Raw genomic sequence first — 16,370 nt, forward strand, 5'->3', positions numbered from 1 at the left:
CCCCATATGTAGGTCCCAAGTAGGTGCTCACTGAAAGTTTGTTGAGCTTTTTATTAAATAGCTAAGCAAGACCATTAGGCCTTTTTTTGCTAAAAAACTAGAACCATGAGCTGCAACAGACATGATCTCTGCTTCACACACACAGTTTCCAAATGTATTACTGATCTCTTCAAGATTTTTTCCCTTTGATGGTGGTGTGTGGTGGGGAAGGGGTTGGTGTTGCACAAGGAATTTGGAAAAATTGGGAGACTGAGAACCAAGTTGCTATCCTAACACTAGAGAGTCAAATCTGAGTAGCGCAGTCCCCCTACAGCTGCCTGTGGCCAGTGTTTTAGTTCTACCACCTCTTAAGTTGCTGGTTTTCTTTCTTCCACTTCCAGGGGAAAAAGACTTGATTGTTTTAGGGGATTTTGGCCAGGGGCCAGACAGCGGTGACTGTGACATCCTGAGGAAAGAAAAATTCCACAACCTGGTCCCTGCACACACTTTCACAAACATCAGCACCAAGAACCCTCAAGGTTCAAAGTCTCTGGACAACATCTGGATCAGTAAAAGCTTGAAGAAGGTTTTCACAGGTAAAGCAGAAGTCGCTTGCTCTTTCTCCTGTTCAGAAATGGATTTGCAGAAACTGTTCCGACAGGATGGAGCTTATGGGTTATCACTAGGTGTCTATATAGTTATCATTCAAACAGGGCCACTTTAAGAGAGAAGGGGGATATGAAAAGTAATTAAAAGATATCCATTGATCTACAGCAGACGCAAACCACGCATGTCCCTGAGTGTAGGCTGGCAGAACTCTGATTCAGAGAGGAGCTGATAACTTAGCCCCATTTTTAGGTCTCTGACCATTCAGCAAATATTCCTCATGCCCTGTCACCTTCAGGGACTGTGTGGTGGCCTGAGATCTACCCACCTTCCCACAGTGCTCTGAGGAGCAGCAGTCAGGGTGACAGATGCAACAGTTGTGTCACCATAGCACAGAAGTGCCTTAGGGGACTCTGCAAGAACCTGGATGTGGTAGGTGATCTCAGTATTGTAAAGCAACCTTCCCTCCCAACCTGCTGAGCAGGTTTTGGGTCAAGAAATCATTAGTGAGAAATATAGAAGTGAAGTGTCGTAGAACCTTTTGATGTAAGACAAGAACAGATGTTCTCAGTCCTGCTAAGTACTAAGGGAAGCATGTTACTCTTCAGTGAGACATAAGAAAATTAAAAAGTTCTAAAGCTGGGTCCCACCATGAGTGTAACGTGCAACCAGTGCTGAGATCCTCAGGGCTAGAATTTCCCATCCTGACTGTGTCACCAGCTTCTCCTTCTGTCTGGGCACCACTTTCCTATAGGATTGTGTCAGGGGAGGATCAGAATGACAGAAGCTGTGTGTCTTAGTGGGGAGAGTTAGGGGGGTTACAGTTATCACATTAGACAAGACACAGTGTGTGATACATTCTTCTGGCCAGAGAAAGGCCAGCCCACAGCAGGCCTGGCTACCAGGAGCGTGCCTGCAGCAGACCTACCTTGACGAGAGCTGGCGAAGCTGAGAACACAGGGCTGCATAGAAGTTAGAAGCTGTTTCATCTGTTCCCTTGCTGTGAAACTGCAGAAACCAAGGTGCAGGGATGAGCTGCCATTGGCAGAGCTGTCATCAGGGCAGGTTCAGTGTCAACCAGACCCCACACCTGGGTACACCTATACCGGCCCTGACACTGCCTGACCACGCCAAGGCCACATTGTGCTTTCCAACTGCTCAGAACCAGCTCTGTCACTTTGGTTTATTGTTTTCCAATGTAGCGCCCACTTCACATATTTCTAAATCATAAATTTCTAAATAATTTTATATGTTTTTTAAGATTTATTTATTTATGCATATAAGAACCGGGGTGGAGGCCAGAGATGTGGGGGGGTGAGAGAATTCACCAGAGACAGAGTGGGGAGCAAAACAGGCAGACTGACTGAAATACATTGGTGAGGGGAGCAGTGGGTGAGTCAGGGGAGGTCTGCGCCATGTGGGTAGCTCCCTGGCCGGGCATCGAATTCATGCTACAGTGGCCACGAACAGATTCTTAGGTTGTGTCTTAACCACTTGTGCCACCAGGGAGGCCCTTATATATTTCTAACTGAAGTAAAATAACTTTAGCTTCTCATAAACCTCTAAGTTTCTTTACCCTTTTTTTAGAATTTATTTCCTCCTCTCCCCTCTTAGTGTCTTAGCTTTGTAAAATAAGACCTTTGCTTTGGACATCTTTGTGAGACATTTGCTCCTGTGTCAAAGACTTCTCTTATTAGTCAATTTGGAAGTGGTGAGGAGGAGGTCAACTGTAGGCCAACAGGTACAGGAATGGGCAGGCAGCCTATATTTGGGTAGTTTCAGTGCCTAACCAGTAACCTCTCACTCGTCTAAAAAATCAAATTAGCAGAGACATTTCATTTGTGTCACAGGCCAAGAACCATTGTCAGGGATCCGGGTCCTGCAGGCATGCAGCCTTGGCCTCCACCTGCCAGCTATGACCCCACCTGTCCTGATTTCTGGATCTCTTTCCTTCCCTTCAGGTCACTGGGCTGTGGTGCGAGAAGGCCTCACAAACCCGTGGATTCCAGACAACTGGTCCTGGGGCGGAGTGGCATCTGAGCACTGCCCCGTGCTAGCCGAGCTATATGCTGAGAAGGACTGGAACAAGAAAGAGGGTCCAAGGAATGGCAACAGCGTCACCCTGGAGCGAAGTGAGGCCAACATTAAGCATGAGCGATGATGACAACAAATGGGTTTCCTACTTTCTGACCCCAGAGGACACAGGAGAGGAGTCTGCCCTTCTCAGTGAAGTTGCGGAGCCAGAACTGCCTTTCACTCTTCCTTCTGACATCAGCACCTGGGCTTTGACCCTCCTGTCTTCTTTGTGGATGCTTCTGGACCTTGAATGGGGGCCAGAGCACATTGTGCCCTACAGGTGCCAGGTGGGCAAGTCAAAAGCCCAGGAGAGAACTGAAATGTTTGCTAGTCTGGGGATGCTGCCACCCTCAACAGACAAGGGCTGGCATCCCCGAGATGGTGGTGGTGGCCCGAAGGAAAAGAGTGAGCGGGCAGCTGCCAGGCCTGCTCAGGCAATGAATACCAGAGCGCCCGCTTGTGACCGCCAGTGTGTGTTGTTCGGGCTGCAGATTACATAAAGCTTTTACCTGTGATTGAGCACGCCCCTCCAATATTCCGAGTGGTGATATTTCATTTTGTTTTGTAAAAATAAACTGAGGTGAATGAGCCTGGCTGCAGTGAGCACCCCTGGGGTGGGTGCCCACTTTAAATGCCTCTGTGTGGGGCTGTGTCCCTTGGCATCCTAAACACAGTGCACCTCATCAGGGAACCTGCTCCGTTTACATCCCCTCTTGAGACCTTGCAGGGGCACCTCTTCCAACCCAGACCCCCCTTTATGTCATTATGTCATCATCTCTGCCTACCTTGGAGTTTCAGGCACTCAGCATAGATTCCCTTGTGCTGGACAAGAATTCTCTCTGAATGGAATCACTTCCTCTCCACCTTCCCACTCTCATTTCAAATTGATTCCCAGCCCAGAGGCACACTCTTGTTTTTGGGGAATTGCTGTTGATCCAGAAGCCACAGGCAGCGATGAGGAAGGGTCATTGGTGGAGGTATGGGGGTTCAAGCACATGTTAACTGCCTTACATGCTAAGCGCCCTCCCCTGAGCCAAGTTGGGTTCTCCCGTAAGTCCCCATGAGATCATGATTATAATGGGGTTTACAGAGCCTAACCTCCCAAAGATCACAAAACTCAAAATCCTGTGACAACACAGCAGCTCTGGTTCAACAACACTCGTGCTGTCAAGTGTCAACAGTGACAATGAATTTATGAATCATGAGCCCAGATGACCTAGGTGATTTCCAGTTGGCCAAGAAAGCTGAAGGTCTACTCCTTCCACACCAAAGACTTGACGTGGAGCAGCACCTGAAGCTGCCATCACTGCAGTGTAAATCCAGTGACTTGGGCCACAGGGCCAGATGGCAGTGAAAAGGGCCCATTTTCCACCAAAGACCACAGTCAGGTACCTGGCTTTAGACAGGGGTAGGAAGAAAGCTCTTTTGTGGGGGCTCGGAAGGTATGTGGATATCAGTCATGCCCACTCTCTGGGGCATCTCTCCAGTGGAAGGGTAAACACCACCTCCCTTGGGGTTAGGCTGTGCCTCTGGAAAGCCACCAAGGAAGAATGAGAAGTCCTGGTGGTAGGGAAGGGTACTTCCCAGTAGAGCAGACCATAGAGTCTCACCTAAAGTTCAAACCTCCACCTGCATCACCAATCAGATGCCCCAAATCCTGCGAGCTGGGTATGTCTTTGCATTAAAGTTATGCAAAGATAAGTCTTGACTAAGATGAGGGGAAAAGTAATCCAGTTACAGGACTTCGGGAAGCGCCTTCAGTCTCAGCCAGAGACTGGGAGCAGAGTTGCCACAGCTACATCTCCTGCAGGGCAATCTCAGCCCGGGTGGCTCCTAACACCCAGCAGTCAAGATCACTGGAACCCTGTCTGCAGAAACTGCTGTTATTAGTCTAGCCCCAGACCTCCTAGGTTTTACCTTGGACTGGGGGGTTGTTGCTTTTGCTTTATTTGTTTTAGTGTTGCCTGTAATTAATAGACATTATTTTTAAGAGTAGTTTTAGGTTTATAGAAAAATTGAGTAGAAAGCAAAGTTCCCAGTTCCCCTACAGTTTCCGCTGCCACTCACATCTTGCATTAGTGTGGAACATTTGTTGCCGCTGATGAACCAGCATTGAAACAATACCCTTTAATGCAGCCAGTAGTTTACATGCAGTCCTTTTACTAATGTAAAATTGGCCTTTGACTAATGTATAATGACATCCACATTACAGTAACATACAGAATCATTCCGTGATCTAAAAATCCACTGGGTTCCACCTATTCATCTCCCCACACCCACCCACCCCAGAAACATTTGTCTTTCTACTGTCTCCTTAGCTTTGTCTTTTTCAGACTATCATATAGTCTGTAGACCTTTCAGATTGGCTTCTTCATTAAGCAACCTGCGTTTAAAGTTCCTCTAGGTCTTGGGGTTTTTGGTTTTTTGTTTGTTTGTTTGTTTGTTTTGGGGGTGGGGTGATAGTTTATTTCTTGTTATTGCAGAATAATATTCTAGTGTATGAATTGACCTCTCCCTTTTGGATTATCCCTAAACTCCCAACCTTCTCCAGCTCTGTCTACACATTGAGCATCTCTAGAATCTTCCCTCCCCTATCGTGTTCTTCCTTCTGCCTTCCAGGGATGTCTGAGTAGGACCCAACAGTAAAGCCACTTTGTTGGAGAAGCTAAGTGCATCCCCTGCTACTGAACCAGGCTCCTAGAGGGGCAGGGGTGAAGGAATTAAGTGCTAGAAGTTCTGAAACTCCCCCTCCCCCAGCCCAGTTGAAGCCCTGGCAGCCTCCCAGGTCTCCCTACCACAGAGCACCACAGCAGACAAGAGCTCCGCCCCTCCTCCCTCAGTGGAACCTCCCTTTCTTGCCCAGTGTCCCCCAAGAGACCCTGTGATCAGAGACAGTTTATCCCTCTCTGTAGAGGAGACTGCAGGGCCCACAGCCATCTGGCTTGGTTTTGCTGGCAACAGTGCTGCCCTTTTCTGTCAACAGATGTAGCAGGGGTGACTCAGGGGCAGCCAGGAGACCTCCTGAGCCAAACGTAATTGGGCCCAAACTGTGACTCCCTAACTGCTACTGAGAAGCAACAGAGCTGAGGGCTTCCCATTCTAGCCTGTTCTGCCCCCAGCACTGGGCTCTTCTCAACTGTAGTCTGGCCCCCAGCTGCAGGACTGTCCATCCCACCCTATAGCCCACAAAGCAGGATTTTCATAGAACCTTCCAGAACCACAAGTTTTAAGGTGAATTAATAAATGGATGGCCCATCTCTTCCCTCTCCACTGGTAATTTGGTAAATTCAAGAGGGTTGGCAGAGCTTGAAATCCAAAGGTACTTCATTTTTCAAAAGGAATTGTTCAAGCTGGGGAACAGGAGCATAGGTTCATATTTTCTTCTTTCTATTTTCATGTATATTTGAGATGTTGCATAATGACAATGAAATACATGCATAAACAATAAAAGGTCCAAGCCAAGAAAAAAAAAATAGACAATAGAACATTTATACTTTTAACAGACTAAATATCACATTTCCTGGTAGACAAAGTCGAGTGAAGTTTTCACCACAGTGGGGTATACACGTGGAAGTGATTCATTCCTATCATTCTTTATCTTGATGCCACTCCTAAAGTGGGTATTTTGCTAGGTCAGAGTCACTCTGGTGATTGAGGGTTTAATTCTAGAATGGGGAAATTAAAATATGTATATTTAGAGTAAAATAAAAATTATAGAGGGAAGAGAAGAAAGGATATTTTTAAAGCCTTTGAATTGCTTTTGCTTCATTAATCACACCATGTGTACACCCAGGCTGGGCTCTGGGGCAGGGCAGGGAGAGGGGCAGAAGACTCCTGGCTTCCTGCCATGGGTGTGCAAGTCTTCAGTGTGCTTCTGCAGACTGCAGCTGCCCAGACCTGGCTGTGTGGCAGCCCCACCTAGCAGCTTGGGAAAACAATACATTCTTGTATCTACCATTGCTTTAAAGAAAGCCAAGTTGTCCCTTTAACAAAAATTAACCAGCCACATGCTGATGATGGCTGGAGGTGGTGCTCGCAGCAAGCAAGCCAGACTCTTCTAGCTCAGCACTGGTTCCAGAATTTCCTCCCTAAAGCTGCCCCCCACCACCAGCAGCCTCAAGGCCACTCACCCCTTTATGCTCTCACACACCACACAGCTGACCCCAGGCTGGGGCAGAAAACCAGTCTCATCAAAGACTTAGGGAGGCCAAGCAAACAATCCAGGGACCAGAAAGCCAATTCATAAACCTACAAGCAGAGCCCCCTCATCTTCACCTTGGGGAACATTAGAGAGGTTTCCCTGCCTAACACCTCCTGACAAAGATCAGCCCTGCAGCTTAGGAAGACCCTTAAGTAGGTTGCTCAACTAGCAGAATTTCAGAGTGGGAACAGAAGTGGATGGCTGGAGCTCTGCTGCTATCTGAGACTGTAATTTGAATTCTGCCTCTATCTGGCACCTTGTCCTTTTCCTAATTGATAGTCCCCAGGGATATTTGTCCCACAGAAAAGAGCCCAGCTCCACCCACTGGGCTGCATGCCTCCCTGAGAGGTCTGCAAGGATGCATCCTAAGGTCCCCCGAGGCAGGCGCAGGGTTTAGAGGTGGAGGAGCTTTCTACAGGGGAGGAAGGAGGGTCTCCGCAGGGATCCAAGGCCAAAGTCTTCACTCCCACTTGTGGTTCCAAACTGCAGGATCTGCATGTGAGGAGCAGAACTCCTCTTCTGACATGGATACATCCCTGGGGAGTAGGACTTGTGGCCCCAGCAAGTTTGTACTAGTGGGAGGAAGGTAAGGAAGCCATGGGTGGGACAGAGAGCTTAGCTATAAGGGTGATATGGGCCTACGCTCCTGTTTAGACTCATGTGGAAATTACAATTGGTGTGACTTTAGGCAAGTTACCTGATCTTTCCTGAGCCTCCATTTCCTTATCTGGATAATAAGGAGCTATTTCTACCTACCTTGTCATAAAAAATTTAAGGAAATATTAAATGAAACATTGTCATGAATACCATCATCTCCCATGGTGGCCAACCTTCTTGTAGAGGATGACAGGAGTGTATGGTGATTGGAAGGTCTTGGGGAGTTTTCAGTCGGTGATAAGACAGGACAGCAATTGGTGCCAGGCAAGATGGCATCAAGAAATGGCATTATGGGGCCTCCCCTGGTGGTGCAGTGGTTGAGCGCTGGGCTGTGTGCGAGGCTGCCTGCAGCCTCTGCAGCTCTGGGTTCATTCCCTGGCCGCTGGCGAGGGTCCCACAAAAAAAAAAAAAAGAAAAGAAATGGCATTATGTGTCACAGAAATGGGGTTTCCTTCTGTCTGGACGATCCTATTGAATCCTAGCTGCCATGTACTCTCAGCAATGACCATGGTGACACAGATACAGTTTGTGAAGCACTGGGCCAAGCACAGGGAGATGCTTCTGTGAACCCACACCATGAAGATTCAGATGTCACAGCCCAAATGGTGTGGGGGAGCAGGGAGATGAAAACACTGCTTAAAATCATGCCAAGTGCCTAAAAACAAAGTGCCTACAGTACCTTTAGGCAGAGTTTACTGGGCATAAAAGAAGCCACCAGTTAGGGTGGGGGCAACCCTAACTTGAGGGTCAAACTGCATATGGTGGGTTTGCCTAGTGCCTTTGTTTCGGGTCTGCCTAATGGTGTTTATTTATCAAGCCAAACCCCTATTAACAGTCAATGATTGGAGAGGACTCACCTAAGTGCACAACTGACTTCCATTAGGCTGAATTATTTAATTAAATGACTATTATTTGGGGATGGGGAGAATTACGAACTGGGGTTTACTGTGCTAAGCAGTGCTATTGGCCCAGGGCAAAACGATTAGATAAGGAAGATGTCGGAAGCCAGTAACCTCAACAAAGGCAGGCGGAGTTAATGCAAAAGAGACTGGCCCCAGACTTTTTCGCCTGGCTCCTTGCTTTCCGGAAGCTGCTTGGGAGGCTTTGTAGCTCAGGCAGACCTGGGAGTTGGTCTTGCCCCAGAAGCACATAGACCAAAAAGAACAGATGGCAACGAGTCAGGGGTGGCCAGGCCCCCTAACCATTGCAGGCCACTGACCCATGGACCAGCAAGGACGAGCTTCAAAGGCAGAGGTGAGGTGCTGTCTGGGGTCCCCTGTGGCATCTGGGTGCCTGGTGGCCATGTTGGGCTTTTTTTTTTTTTTTTAAAGATTTTATTTATTTATTTATACAAGCACTGGGTACAGTCAGAAGCGCGGGAGGGTGAGCGAATTCGCCAGAGCGGGGAGCAGAGCAGGCAGAAAGACTGAAGTACACTGCTGAGGAGAGCAGCGGGCGGCAGGAGAGGTCTGCGCGCCTTGTGGGACCCTCCTCCGGTGGCCGGGGAGCAGCCGAGGATTGAACCGGCGCTGCAGAGGCTGCAACCCAGCGCTCAACCGCTGCGCCACCAGGGAGGCCCCGTGTTTGGCTTTCAACATGGAAACTTCAGGTCTGTGAATACAATGAAGTTCAATTGTCTGCTGAAGAGAGGGGCAGGAAAAGAGAGCATGTCTTTGTTGTGTGAGAGCCGCCTGTCTCCTTGTGTGGAGGTGGCTCACTGCCGCCCTCCTGCCAGGTGACCTAGAAGGAAAAAGAGAGAAAAGGCTCAGAAGGAACTACCCAACTGCTTGCCTTTTCTGTATTTGGATGTCAAACTGCTTAAGGCAGACTTCATTTCTGCTTTTGGGTCTGGGAATACCTAATTGTGTTGGCCAGCCAAATTCAGTCAATAGTCAGTGGTGAGACATGGACTGGCCTACATGTCTTGCCGACTTCAATTGTGGCAAGTGGTCTAGTTCAGTGATTATGTTGGGGGTGAGGAGCAATAGGGACTTGGTTCCTGTGATGAGTGTTTGCAGTTGGCTGGCCTTTGATGTGATGGCATAAGTGCTAGCTGCGTTGGACAAAAGTTGAGTCAGAAATTGAAGGAGCACATCTGATTGCTTGGCCCAGCCCACTCTGGATCCTGTGATAGTCTCTACCTTCTTTATTCTAAGAATTGAGTGGCATTCTTTTTTTTTTTTTTTTTTTTTTAAACCAGGGATGACTTTACCTTTTCACCAACAGGGCACCAAGTTGTGTGCTTTAAAAGAGATTATCAATGTTGAGCTATACCTCCCTCTCTCCCTGGGAGTTTTCTGGCATGCAACTTTCTAAGCACTAACCCAGTCTGATGATGGAACTCTGACAAAGTTCTGCCAGTGATCCAGAAAATCAGTGAGATTATTTAAGAAGTACCTGTGTTGAGTCCTGGGGTGGGGGAGAGAATTTCATTTAAACAGACTAGAAATTGGACTGAACCTACTATAAATAATACTAAGGAGGATGGAAATGGGGGTGACCAAATCATCAAGACAAAATGTGGTATTTTATTCAAGTGTGAATTTCATGACCAGGTCAGTGATTCCTTCCTGCGCCCTGGGTATGAGATCACAGGGAGCGGAAACAGTGAAGTTGACCAAGGGCAGCAGCATTGTTACTGTTGCCTTATTAAGAGCCCTGGTTTGTGCTGCTCTAATAGAGATGATAGACTGAAAGCAATCTTTTCATTACTTCAATCTTTTCATTACTTGAATCACTAAGTGCAAGGCCAGTGTTCAAAGCTGATGTTGAGTAAATCCTTACTATCTGGAGCTCTAGGAATTTTTTTGAACATTTCTTCTGAATTTTTCCAAAGATGATTCTTTATCATTTGCTTATCTAAGTCCAATGGTCCAGAGAACTTTCTAAAATATGATCTTTTCATATTTCTCTCCTATGGCCTGGTGACAAGGAGCATTCAGGCTGTGAGTGGAAGGGTGCCGGGAAGAATGAACGCTTAGAACCCTCAAACCAACAGGTCTTCACAGGACCTTTTCAGATTATCCCTGGAGGCCGGTTCTCATCCTCAAAATATAGTATGTCCTCCTTCTCAAAGCCTAGTATTGTCCCTGACAAATCTAGTTGATTACCTAACCCTGAACATCTTGGATATTTGCCCAAAGGGCCTCAGGAATCCCAGGTTATCAGAGGTCTATTTACCTGGGGCTGGAAGTGACATTTACTGGGGGTTTGAAGTGAGGAGATATGTCTTCGTGTAATTCTCAGTGTTTTATTTGATGACAGCCTGGAAGAGTAAGGGATCTAAAATCAGCATTGTTATTGGGAATCTTGGTTCTGGGACAGAAGACCTGAAGGTCCCACAATGCTGTTGTGTATCAGAGCCAGGTGGGGCTTGATACTAGAAATCAAGAATTCCCTAGCCTTGTTTGTGACCCAGAAACAATGGGGAGCTCAGTGTATGGGCCATTGTTTGCTGTCAAGTTAAAAATTCTCTTTGTCCATGGGTTCTGTTATCTTTCCCAATATCTCCTTCTCTTTCATTTCTCTAACAGAAAAAACAAAACTGGTTTTACTGAGTGGTATCAAGGTAATTATGCTAGGAAGTTGTGATGGAATTAAGTAGTATCTACATTTCAAATTGCAACAACAAATCAAGATATTACTTATTTCAAATAGACACATTGAAAATATTTTGAAGATCTCTCTCAAGACTCCAACTAGCAGTAATATACATATATAATATATATTTATACACAGAGTGTAAATAGTGCTTTTCATCCAAATTCATCTCAAGGAATTTTATGATAAACTTGTAAGTAAGAGAGTTAAATTGGGCAGAAGGGAAAACATTAGAACAGGCCTTCAGGAGACTTCAATAACTCCTTCACTGGAGCTCTTTAAAGTAATATGCAAATCTTTTGTAGGAGGGATATGCTTGCCTAAAATCAGTTTATGTTTAGATTTAGCTCCAGCAATCAATAGTAAGATTAATTAGTCATCTATAGGACCTCCAGCCTAAAATAAAATATTAATAGGGAGAAAGAGGGGAGAGAGGAAAAAAAGAAAACCTTGCTGTCCCCCTAGTGGAGAGTTTCAGTGTGGCATCCAGAAATTCACTGGAACTTCTGCTGGTGCTCGAATAACTCAGGTAGATCTAGATATTCCAATCGAAGACATAATTATTATTTTCTTAAATCAAGGTAGGTTATTTTATCTCTAGGATCCAATCTACTTAATGTGCTTGGAGATAATACAGTAATTTTCTAGGAAATACTGTAAGTATGAACAGACATTATTTTTAAAAGAGAAGCAAATATTATATATTGTCTAAATGTGAGATATTTATACATTAGGTCATCACATATTTGCTGCTCTTAAGAATTTAATATATATCGTGTTATGATTTTTTTCTGGTTTCTCTCATGTTGGAAAAATAAAAATTTCCAGAGCGCCACCATCTCTTGAAATTACTGCCAAATTAAACCGAAACATAATTACCATTCCTTCAGTTTTTTTAAAGAACCATTGTAACTTTAAGAATTCATATCTTATATACACCCCTTCATTTATAATAGTCAAGATGTAGAAACAACGTAAGTGCCCATGGATGAATGAATGAATAAAGAGGTGGTATACAGTCATGTGCCCCTTAATGATGGAGAGACATTCTGACAAGCGTGCTAAACAGTTTTGTCTTTGAATGATCTTCATAGAATGCAATTACACAAACCTAAATGGTATAGCCTAATACTCTTTTAGGTCATATAATGTAGACTATTGATCTAGTCTTTTGGGACCACTGTCTTACATGTCGTCCATCACTGATATATACATGATGGAACCCTACTTAGCTATACAGAAAAAGATAAAATATTGCCATTTGGGGTATTCTGGATGGATCTGGAGGGAATTATGCTAAGGTACATGCAGAGCTGGGTGTGCCCGTGAGTCAGTTGGGGATATCCGTGGCTAAGGCATCTGCCAGAGACTTCCTGAAGGAATCTGTGACAATGTAACTTGTATGTCCCTTTAATGCCCCTCTGAAAATCCTATCTGCTTCTTTTCCAGTCTCTTCCCACTTCCCAGTCATGCAACACACAATTCAATACCCTGAATTGAGAGAAATTGAGTTTTGGCAGCTTCCCACAAAGCTGGGGAAGCTGCACTCAGTATTTCCCATGGGAGAAATGCTGGGCTGAGATCTTTCTGGGTCCTAAGATGTACCATCCTGGGGTAAGGCAAAGTTAGACTGAACTTAAATTTTTTTTTATAGTTAAAATGGTGTGTTGGAACCTCTCTGCTGCAAACCTGGACTTCCACAAAGGCTCTTTTGTCCAAGGGTGACTAAGTGTTTTCCAGGGTTTCCTGAACTGAGGCAGAGGGGGGATGTAATCAGTTCATGGGCTACTACAAAGTCCAAGCTGTGACCTAGCTCTGTATTCCTATTACCTGATGCATGGGTGGGCAAGACCTAAGATGGGTTCCCTTGGCATAAGATGCTAGATCCCAAAGCTTCCACAAAAAAGTTTTTGTCTATGAATGTCAGTCAGATTGAGAAAGCTGAATGAGGGGTATTTTAGTTGGTCATGTTGCTAACATCTCTCTGAAGTTGGTTGTCTTTGATTAGGATAACTGGATGGCTGGAAAGAAACAAATGCTAAGTAATCCCTTCTTTGTGTTCAAATTTCTACTCTCTCTTTGCTTCATCCTCTTTTCCCCAGGTCTAATTGCTTATAGTTCTTTTTTTTTTTTTTTTAAAGATTTATTTATTTATTTGTTTATACAAACACTGGATACAGTCAGAAGTGCGGGAGGGTGAGAGAATTCACCAGAGCCAGGGCGGGGAGCAGAGCAGGCAGAAGGACCGAAGTACACTGCTGAGGGGAGCAGCGGGCGGCAGGAGAGGTCTGCGCGCCATGTGGGACCCTCCTCCGGTGGCCGGGGAGCAGCCGGGGATCGAACCGGCGCTGCAGAGGCTGCGGGCAGCTTCGCAACCCGGAGCTCAACCACTGCGCCACCGGGGAGGCCCTGCTTATAGTTCTTAAGGCCAGAAATCCAAGATCAAGATGTTGGCAGGCTTGATTTCTCCTGAGGGTCAGAAAGAAAGGATCTATTCCAGGCCTCTCCTTGGCTTGCAGATGGCCACCCTCATTTCCTCTTCACATGGCCCTCCCTCTGTGTACTTGAAATTAAACATATTTCAAAAGTTCTCCCATAGCTAGCTGACAAACATTAGTTTTTCACATCCTGGCATTAATTCCTTTAGCTGTTGGAATCAGAGTGAACAAAAATGAATGAAATCATAACCTGCTGACAAGGCTTTCACAGTCCAGCAAAACTTTGAATTCTTATAAAATGGTGGTTCCTTCGAGCACCTGCTATAGGTCTCAAGGGATTCTCTCCAGGCTTCTGACAACCCAAACAGTTGCATTCATGGTCTACTACTGCTCCTGACTAAAGTTGCTCAGTTTTCAGACAAGCCTCCGAAAGAATGGTAATAAAATACTGTGAAGCTCACCATGTTGCAATTGATCTATCTCTTTCTGCTTCAAATATGTGGGCATACTTGAATAAGTTTATGTTTCTTTGATAGCTCTCTCTGGGAATGGGACTGGCCATGCTGTAACCTGGTTCTGTAACACTATTTCCCACTGGACTATGATTTCAGTTCTTATCTTCCTCATCAGAGGATTGTTGGTGCTCAGCATAGATCCTCTTCTTCAACAGATTCTGATTAAGTATTTACGGAATGAACAAAGTAGTAAATAAAAACAAAATCATCTCTCTCTCTTTCTGTTTGCCCTATGGCCCATGATAGTATAAGCTGAACTATTGAGAGGAAAGGTGAAGTGTGGTAAATGTAGTTATTTCTCTAGAAGAATGTGCATGTGGTCCTTTCAATAATTATCACACAATAAAAAGCAAGCAGTAACACAATAAAAATATAATTAGATTTTCAAAGAATAGAATTTTGCATGCATACATATCTACATATTTCATTTGAGAACTTCAGTACTATTTACTTCTATTATAGCTAGACATAAAATACCCAAATACATACAAAACAATACAAATTTTAAATATTTTTACAAAAGTGAAAATATAAAGACATGAAGACTATGGATTTATGTTTACAAATATTACTTTTAAGTCCTCTCTCATGTGAAGACCTAAGTGTGAGAATTTTTATCTGATAAACAACCATATGTTAAAAATTACAAAACTGATGAAATTCTAATCCTCAATATCCTACATAGCATGTAATTATTATAATGAAAATTAATATGATCTTCAACTATTCTCCCAAGTACTGTTATTATAATTTTCTATTTATTGAAATTTTTATTTTACAGAAAAAATTGACCTTAATGCTATTTCCAGAGAGAGAATAAACATTAATCTTCAATACCAACTTTTAAAGATTAGAGCTCTTCAAGTATTTATGCTAATCTGAAATAATTTTTGGTTCATTGCTAACTTTTAAAGTAGCTTAAGACAATCAATGTGATTTAAGTTCATTTTTTGTCTAGATAGTACTCGTGTTTTTATCTTTATACCAAAGAAGTAAGGCAAGAATTCTTTTCCTTTTCCAAATCAGATAAAGAGTATCTATCCATGTTTAAGTTCAGGGACTAGAACCACTGCAAATAATCCTTCCAGTAGGAAATTAAGGCGGTTGTGATTTTCCTTTATATTTAAACTATAATGTAAAAGATCAATGGTGTTATTGCCTACAAATGTTGAATTTACAGTTATTTGAGCTTAAATTACAAGACATAAAGTTTGCTATCTCTGTCTATACTTTTTAGTTCCAGTTAATAAGACACCATTTTCATAATCACACTCTGTAAGTTTAAAGATGAAGTCAGAAAACACTAGACAAAGCTGAAACTGCATGACTCTGCTACAAGGAAATAATGTTTGAGGAGTAAAGGGTGGTTTTCCCATGTCTGGTTAGCATTGGCACACTGGGCCCCCAACCCTGCATAGAATGTGCAGGCCACACTCCAAGCTGTCAAACACATATGTGGGCGTTTTCAATGTTGCAAAAGGTCTGACTTGCTACTGCCAACATTGAGATGGAAGTAGTTCTAGAAGCAAGAACCACCAAGCTTCTAATTGTATATCCTATTTGCTGCAACATTCTAGGTATTTGAAAGAGAGGAATTACATAGCTTGCAAAGATTTTCTAAAATATTTTCTAGCATAAATGTGGCTTTGCAGTACACATCTAACAGTGTTAGCACCATATTTCAGTCTGAATTGAGGTAAAGAAAAAGTCTCAAATAGCTTTGGGTAGTAATCACAGTAGCGTTTTAAATGGTGTTTACTACACCAGTATTGTTTCTGATCATTCAAATTAGTTGTTTGAGGAGCCATTTGATCCCAAGTGTGTGTGTGTGTGTGTGTGTGTGTGTATCTCCAAGGATATATCAACATTGATACATTACAGAGCTAGATATATTACTTTTAGCAGAAGAAATGTAACTTCAAAAGTAAGTTCAAATGATGTCATTAATAGGATGATGAAATTTTGATAAAATACACCGAGGCAGCATCATAAAATCAATTTATCAAATGACAACATTCAGAAATTCCACTTTTCAAACCATGGTCAAATTTACCATAGACACTGTCCAGTCAACATCTAGCTCCTATGTGATCAGTCTATTTGTCCCTTACTAGTAGCTTTACTTAATAAAAAGATGAGTACCTTCTCTCTTACACAACTATTTTCATTTCTGTAGACAAACCTCTCTGGAACTTGAATTTATTATTTATATAAAAGAATGTAGTGAGAAAGATCCTAAGAAAATTTGGTTAAAATTTTGAAGGTGTTAAAAAAATAAAAATTAAAAATTTTTTGAAG

The 16,370-nt window shown here is 43.8% G+C and overlaps 1 protein-coding gene across 1 annotated transcript in view; it reads left to right on the forward strand.

Moving 5' to 3' along the window:
* EEPD1 (endonuclease/exonuclease/phosphatase family domain containing 1) overlaps window positions 1-2,746 on the forward strand; it is a gene marked incomplete at both ends in the record, with an annotated part of 106,652 nt that extends 103,906 nt beyond the window's left edge. Inside the window, 2 exons of the mRNA XM_084229909.1 lie at window positions 381-575; window positions 2,547-2,746. Coding sequence (XP_084086035.1) covers window positions 381-575; window positions 2,547-2,746 — 395 coding nt within the window. The remainder of the gene's footprint in view (window positions 1-380; window positions 576-2,546) is intronic.
* Window positions 2,747-16,370: the final 13,624 nt, after the last annotated feature.

Source organism: Talpa europaea (genome assembly GCF_964194135.1).
Source record: "Talpa europaea genome assembly, chromosome: 3".
NCBI classification, from domain to species: Eukaryota; Metazoa; Chordata; class Mammalia; order Eulipotyphla; family Talpidae; genus Talpa; species Talpa europaea.